The sequence below is a fragment of the Pinus tabuliformis genome, chromosome 7 (genome assembly GCF_031772625.1).
Source record: "Pinus tabuliformis cultivar Carrire ecotype Pingquan chromosome 7, CPIR1, whole genome shotgun sequence".
NCBI classification, from domain to species: Eukaryota; Viridiplantae; Streptophyta; class Pinopsida; order Pinales; family Pinaceae; genus Pinus; species Pinus tabuliformis.
The window spans coordinates 115,648,846-115,655,688 of NC_142293.1; the positions used below are offsets into that span (position 1 = coordinate 115,648,846).

The 6,843-nt window shown below is 36.7% G+C and overlaps 1 protein-coding gene across 1 annotated transcript; it reads right to left on the reverse strand.

Annotated features, from left to right (window-relative positions):
- Positions 1-5,732: 5,732 nt before the first annotated feature.
- Positions 5,733-6,609, reverse strand: LOC149245990 (uncharacterized). Its single transcript, XM_089439389.1, has 3 exons — positions 6,141-6,609; positions 5,910-6,048; positions 5,733-5,766 (listed from the first exon to the last, which is right to left on the reverse strand). The coding sequence occupies exons 1-3, from the start codon at positions 6,607-6,609 to the stop codon at positions 5,733-5,735; spliced, it is 642 nt and encodes a 213-aa protein (XP_089295515.1).
- Between the last annotated feature and the right edge of the window lie 234 nt (positions 6,610-6,843).

The following is a 6,843-nucleotide window of genomic DNA, read 5'->3' on the forward strand; positions in this document are numbered from 1 at the left end:
TTGGATCAAGGAAGGTTGTTTTTGGGCATTGGAAGTTTAGTTTATAAACCATTACCATGACAAGAACATTTTTATCTCAGATTTCAGAGGTAACATTTGGAATTAAATGTTGAATCAAAGGATGGGACACACATTATCCCATTGTCAAAGCTTTCTATGACTATTTTTTCTTCTCCTAGCATCCATAATGTTTGAGCGACTCATATCTCATGTATAGGTCTGGATCCATGAACTTATTTGGAAAGGCCATGTACTCCAAGGATTGTCAATGGACATATGTATGATGAGCCTTTCCATTAATAAATTTTAGTGGATGCTAAGATATAATATATTTGCATCTAAGACATGGGAAACTCTATTGCATTCCCAAGAGTTTATGGAGAAGGAATCAAATTACAAATTAAACATTAAGGTGTTGGATTTTTCTGTGTGGTAATTGCATGGAAAACAATACAATATTGAAATCACAGAGAGGAGAGAAGATTCAGGGAAGGCTGAATCGCATGGATATAAGAAGAGGAGGTATATTGTTGCCATTTTAGGGTTTCTTGTCTAGTCCATAGTTAGCTAGGGAGAAATGAAGGTTCATGACATGATTTTCCCCATGGAAATCCATATTAGAGTTGAGAATGAGGAACAAAATTTCCACTTAGCCCAATTGACAGTGTCCATGGATTTTATTATAAACTTGATTTCCAGGCAAGGAAAACTGATGCTAATAGAGTCATGAGCCCAATTTTATTTGCTAAACGAGAAACTTAGTCTAGTGGAGACAAAGTTGGAAAGGATGTAGGGGGTGACTGATTTGTTGAACTTAAAGATGGGCAATATGAACCAACTATTAGAATCAAAAGAAACCAAGGAAAATAATGAAGAAGCTGCAGATCTTGAGGCACAGTAGGAGGCGAATTTAGATTTGCAGGTGGTGAAAACTGGCGAGGCATCTTCTTCTTCTCTTCCACGGATTGAAAAACAATGAAATGAAGACACTTCAATTCTTAGGGTACACTTTGAAGATCAATCTTGCTTGTTAGTTTACTTATGTTTTGAAAATATGTAGTATTTTTTGCAGTGTATTGGAGGTTATATAAGGATAATTTATTTAGATCAGTTGCATTTAGATAGATGAGCATAAGAATTAGTATTTTTTGGACGATCTCCTTGAATGTAGTAGAAGAATAAAATGTTAAATTTGTAAAATGTTTTGGAATTCAAACCAGACTGCATTAATATAAAATCTTGTTATAGCTACTACAACAACACCCAAAATTCTTGGGCATACTCGAAAATTTCAGGTCCCCCTTTGCTTGCTTAAGGCCATAAAATTTATGGTCATGTTTTGAATTCGTCAATCTCCCCATGACCCATTCTATCAAACCCTATTGATGCTCACATTTACATGGTGCATGTTATTTTGTCTTGTTAACATACCTCAGGACTTGATCACACTGATGCATTATGGTTTTGGAGTTTATTGCCTTAATAATGTATTAAGAGTCTCACACGATCTCAAGTATTAATCTTTCTGCAATATGAATTGTAGTGGAGTAATGGTATCTTATGTCAATGATCATGTCTCCACCCTACCTGCATTAGGGTTTGTGAAGCACTACTTTATTCATGCATTTTGAAACCCTAACTCATAGTGATTATGAATATGACCCTTATTCATGTTGTCACCTAACTATCATCCTCTATGGCACATCCTTCGGTTTAGTTTCATGAGCACATTTTAGCATTTTATACATAGTTTTTTAATAATACTTGAATGATTAAGTTGATCCATGTGCTCTAATGTTAAATTGGTTAAGGGTAATCTTCACCAATGGTTTCAATATTGATTGTTCAATCTTTATAAATTGCGCTACTCGTGGTTCCATTTTCTAATCCCTTAATACCTTAATGTTTAAGTTTTTTAAGCCTACATTCTATTGCACAATCTTACTAACATTGGTTATAATTGTGCTATACACGGCAAGCTAAAGCAACACACATAAGGTTCTCATTTGAGCACAATTAAAAGGTCATAAGGGTTTTGATCATATTTTGGATTGGTCAATCTCCCCATGACCCAATCCCTATGCAACCCTATTGATGTTTATACCTTCATGCTATCATAGTGCTTATATACCCTTGGTTCATCTTGGTTCCCATCCTAGAAAGTGCATTAGGGTTTTTGGTAACTTTTCTTTCTTTCAAAACCCTATGCTATGATGATTGCATTCAACGCCATTTTCTAGATTAAGTGATTAAGTTGATAATGAGGTGTTAAAAACTGAAGAATCAACTTTATTGATAAAATGGGTAGCTCACAGGTGAGGATCTCCACCTAGAGACTGCCTTTGGCAGAACACTCTACATACTAGTTTTCACACATGTAGGGAAGTTAGAACAACTGCCTAAGAAATAGGAACTAATTCCTAATCTAAGGTTGTAGTGAACTAAGTCCACGGGGGTTTGGATTGACGGTGAATGGGTGCGCTGTTAAGGCACTCCTTGCGATAGGTCACCGGTTCAAATCTCCCGTGGGTACGTAGGTTAGTCTTAATATAGAAAAAAAAAAGGTTGTAGTGAACTGAATCTCTCCAGATTTACATATTCTCCATTATCTTCAACACTCCCCCTTAATGGAGAATGGGGTTCACAAGTATTCCTAACATTTCCATAAACAATTCAAACTTGATTCTACCGAGAGGCTTAGTGAAAATATTAGCAACATTGTCACATGTATTACAGTATTCAATATGGATTTCCTTTTACTGAACTTTCTCCCCAAAAAAATGAAACTATGTATCAATGTGCTTTGTGTTTTTATGAAATAATGGATTATTTGCAAGTTTGATAGAGTTCTGGTTGTCGCATTTGATAATTGTTGAAACCTTCTGTTCTTCTCCAGCATCATGGAGAAGCCTCCTCAACCAAACTGCTTCACAAGTTGTTGCACACATCGCTTGATACTCAGCTTCTGCTGAAGACAAGGATATTGTTTTCTATTTATTGTTGCTCCATGCAATGACCCCAAACCCAATGCTAAATGCATAACTTGCTATGGATCGTCTGTCATCTACATTTTCAGCCAAATCGGAGTCTGAAAAACCTGTCAATCTAACATCAAACGAATCATTATAAATAATACAAAAGTCTAAGGTTCCTTGCAAATAACTTAAGAAACCTTTCCCTGCAACCAAATGATTCTCAAGAGGCTTTGACATGAATTGGCTCAATACACTGACTGCATAATCCAAATCCGGCCTAGTTGTAGTCAAGTAGATTAGAATCCCAACCAGTTGTCTATATAATGTTGCATCTACCTCCTCAAAACCATCATCATTCTAAAGTTTGGTATTCTGTTGTAAAGGCACTGTTGCAGCTTTGCATTGATCCATTTTGAACTTTTTCAGTAAAATTCTGACATACTTACCTTGTGACAAAAAATTCTGGCCGTAATCCCTCCAGACTTCCAGACCCAAACAGTAGTGTAGCTCTCCAAGGTCTTTTATCTTGAAAACCTGTGGCATATGCTCTCTGATTTCTTTAATGAGTTCATCCGCATTTCCTGTAATGATAAGATCATATACATATAAATAAATCAAAACAATTCTCCCCTAGTTGTCAAACACGATGTACAAATTAGGGTCATTCTTGCTTCTTTTATAACTATGTTGTAGGAAAAATGAATCAATTTTGTCATACCATGACCTGGGTTCCTGCTTTAGTCCATACAATGCTTTTTTCAATCTACAAACTAAATGTTCTCCCCCCTGTTTAACAAACCCCTCAGGTTGCACTAAATACACTTCTTCTTTTAATTCACCATTTAAGAATGAAGATTTCACATCTAGCTGGTGTACTGTCCAATGATGTTTGGTAGCTAAAGCAATTAACATGATGATTGTGCTTAATTTAGCTACCGGGGCCAATGTTTCCTCATAGTCAATACCTTCTTTTTGCAATACCCCTTTGCAACAAGCCTAGCTTTATATTTGTCTATACTCCCATATGCTTTAAATTTAGGCTTGTATAACCATTTACAACCTATGGGTTGTTTTCCTTTAGGTAACTCAACTAGATCCCAGGTTTTGTTTTTAAGTATTGATTCATATTCCTCTTCCATGACTACCCTCCATTCACTATATTGACTAGCTTCTTTATAACTAGAGGGTTCAACAACACTTAACATACTAGTTGTAAAAGAATTCTCCCTATATCTTGCTGGAAATTGAGTTTTCCTACCTGATATCCTTAGTAGTGGAGTGGCTTCAAACCTGTTCTAATCTCCCCTTTGCGGACTGGTTTCAAACCTGATTTGAACAGCCACTTCTTCTTTCTCCTGCTGCTGTTGTTACTCACCGGACCCTGTTTCATCACCTTCTTCTAACAGTAAAGGAACATGCCATTATTCATCACTATGAAAAAGGTTCCCATCATCTACCTATTCATGGAATACAACATCTCTACTTGCAAATACCTTGTGAGTAGAAGGATTAAACAACTTATAAGCCTTAAACTCACTGCTTTATCCAACAAAAGTACTCTTAATGGATTTAGAATCTAACTTCTTCCTATTTTCTCTTGGGACATGATCAAAAGCCTTACATCCAAAGACTCTAAGATGACTTATTGCAGGCTTGAAACCAAACAATGCTTCGAAATGAGTTCTATAATCCAAACACTTAGTAGGACTCCTATTCTTAAGACACACTGCATTATTTACACCTTCTGCCCAAAAACCATTGGTCAGATTCATCACTTTAAAACATATTGTGGGCACCTCCACGAGGGTTATGTTTTTCCTTTCCACAACCCCATTTTGCTAAGGAGTGTAAGGTGTTGTGAACTACTATTGTATCCCATCTTCTTTGTAGTATTTGATGAAGTCACCCTTCTTGAATTCTCCACCTTGGTCTGAGCGAAGAATTTTGATGAACTTACCTGTTTTCTTCTCAATCATACTTCTGAATTGCTTAAAGTATTCAAAAGCATGAATTTTCTTCCTGAGAAAATACACCCAGGTGAACCTTGTACATTCATCAACAAAAATAAGAAAATAGTAGGCCCCTACTAACAACCTTGTCGGCATTGGCCCACATAAATCAGTGTGTACAAGTTCAAGTATATCCCTCTGCTTCCTATCAATAATAATAGGAAATTCATTTCTATGTAATTTACTAAGGGAACATGCTTCATAGTCAACATGCATACTCTTCAAAACAGGAATACCATTCACCATACCTTTTTTCTGAAGAAGTAGTAGGTCACTGAAGTTTATATGCCAAAATATTTTATGCGAGAGATTCTCTGTAGACATGGTTGATGATGCCAACGCTTGATGTAACGCACTTCTGACATCCAGTTTATACAATCCTCCTACAAGTACACCTGTTGCAATGGACTTCATCCAATCCAGCATGTCTTTAATTACATAATAAGATTTAAATAACTCTACCTTAAGATCCTGATATGTTATTCTAGATACAGAAATCAGGTTCTTTTTTATCCCAGGTATATACATAACATCATGAATATGCCTAATGTTTTGATCAGGTAGTATGACAGGGACATCACCATATCCCTTGATTTCATACCTTGTATCGTCTCCAAGGTAGACTTTCGTACTAGTGCTGGATCCTCTGAAATTTTTAAACCATTGCCTCTTACCAGTCATATGGAAGGAGGCTCCTGAGTCCACGAACTAGATTTCTGCTTCATCCTCCTTAATTGATAGCACAGAATCACATACGAACAATCTGATATTCGAATTCTGATCTGCATCAGCCAGATGGCTTGCATGCGTCTTGTGTCTCTATTGACCTTCATCAACCTTCTTCTTCTGAAAATGTTTAGCCATGTGACCAAATTTACTACAATAAAAAAATTTGGTCCTAGATCACTTCTATTTGAAGACATACCTTGAGATGGAGGTGGCTTTCTTTGTGGGGTTCCTCTGCTCTTGTGTGTTGCATTTGTCTTTCCTCTGAAGGGCTTCTTCTTTTCCATTAGGGCAAGATCTGAGCTCTGGGGTTTCAAGGTCATCTGACTTTCCTCCTCCTGCATTAGGATCCATGTCAATTCTTCAAACTTGGGGGCTTTTTCTCTTGAATTCAACCCAGTGATGAACATCTGATAGTTGTCAGTCATACCATTCATGGTAATCATGACCAAATCAGTTTCTGATACTATTTCGCCAATGTTGCCTAGCTTATTCTTAAACTCCTTGATACGAGAGATGAACGTTGCTACTGATTCATTCTCCTCCATTTTAATGGAGAGAATCTTGCTCTTTAGAAATAGTAGGTGATTTGTGTTCTTGATCTTGTACAAGTATTTGAGAGTTGTCCAGATGTCTGTTGCAGCTTTACATTCTCGAATATGAGGAATAATGCAATCTTTCACAGACAATTTGAGAAGCACCTTTGCCTTGTTCTCCCTCTTTTCCCAGTCCTGGATTGTTGCTTTTGTTCCGCCTGTGGCTAGGGTTGGCTTCAACTCATCACCGGTTGCGATCGCCCATGCGTTTTTCCCCTCTAACAGGGTCTGCAACTTAAATTTCCAAATGGAGTAATTGGAACCGTCGAGCTTATTACTCTCGTTCAGATAAGCCTCTGTCATCTTGACAGATCTCCCTAAAAAAAATAGCTCCAGTGATTTAAAAGACGGATCTATCTCCGGATCCAAAGAGAAATTAAAAAAAAAAACTAGGTGCTCTCTCTTAATAAAAAAAACTTTTCCAACTCGATGCAAAAAACAAAAAAAACAAAATTCTTCTTTGTTTTTTTTAAATTGAAAACCCTTATTTCCTTTTAAATAAAAAGGTGTCTCCCTTATTCATATGCACCCACAAAT

Bases quoted from the DNA above. Each gene is read 5' to 3' on its own strand.
- LOC149245990 (XM_089439389.1), bottom strand. From the start codon at position 6,609: ATGACAGAGGCTTATCTGAACGAGAGTAATAAGCTCGACGGTTCCAAT. The intron at 6,049-6,140 runs GTATGACTGACA...ATCCTAATGCAG, and splicing joins GGTCATGATTACCATGAATG to GAGGAGGAAAGTCAGATGAC. The intron at 5,767-5,909 runs GTATGTCTTCAA...TGGCTGATGCAG, and splicing joins AAAGCCACCTCCATCTCAAG to ATCAGAATTCGAATATCAGA.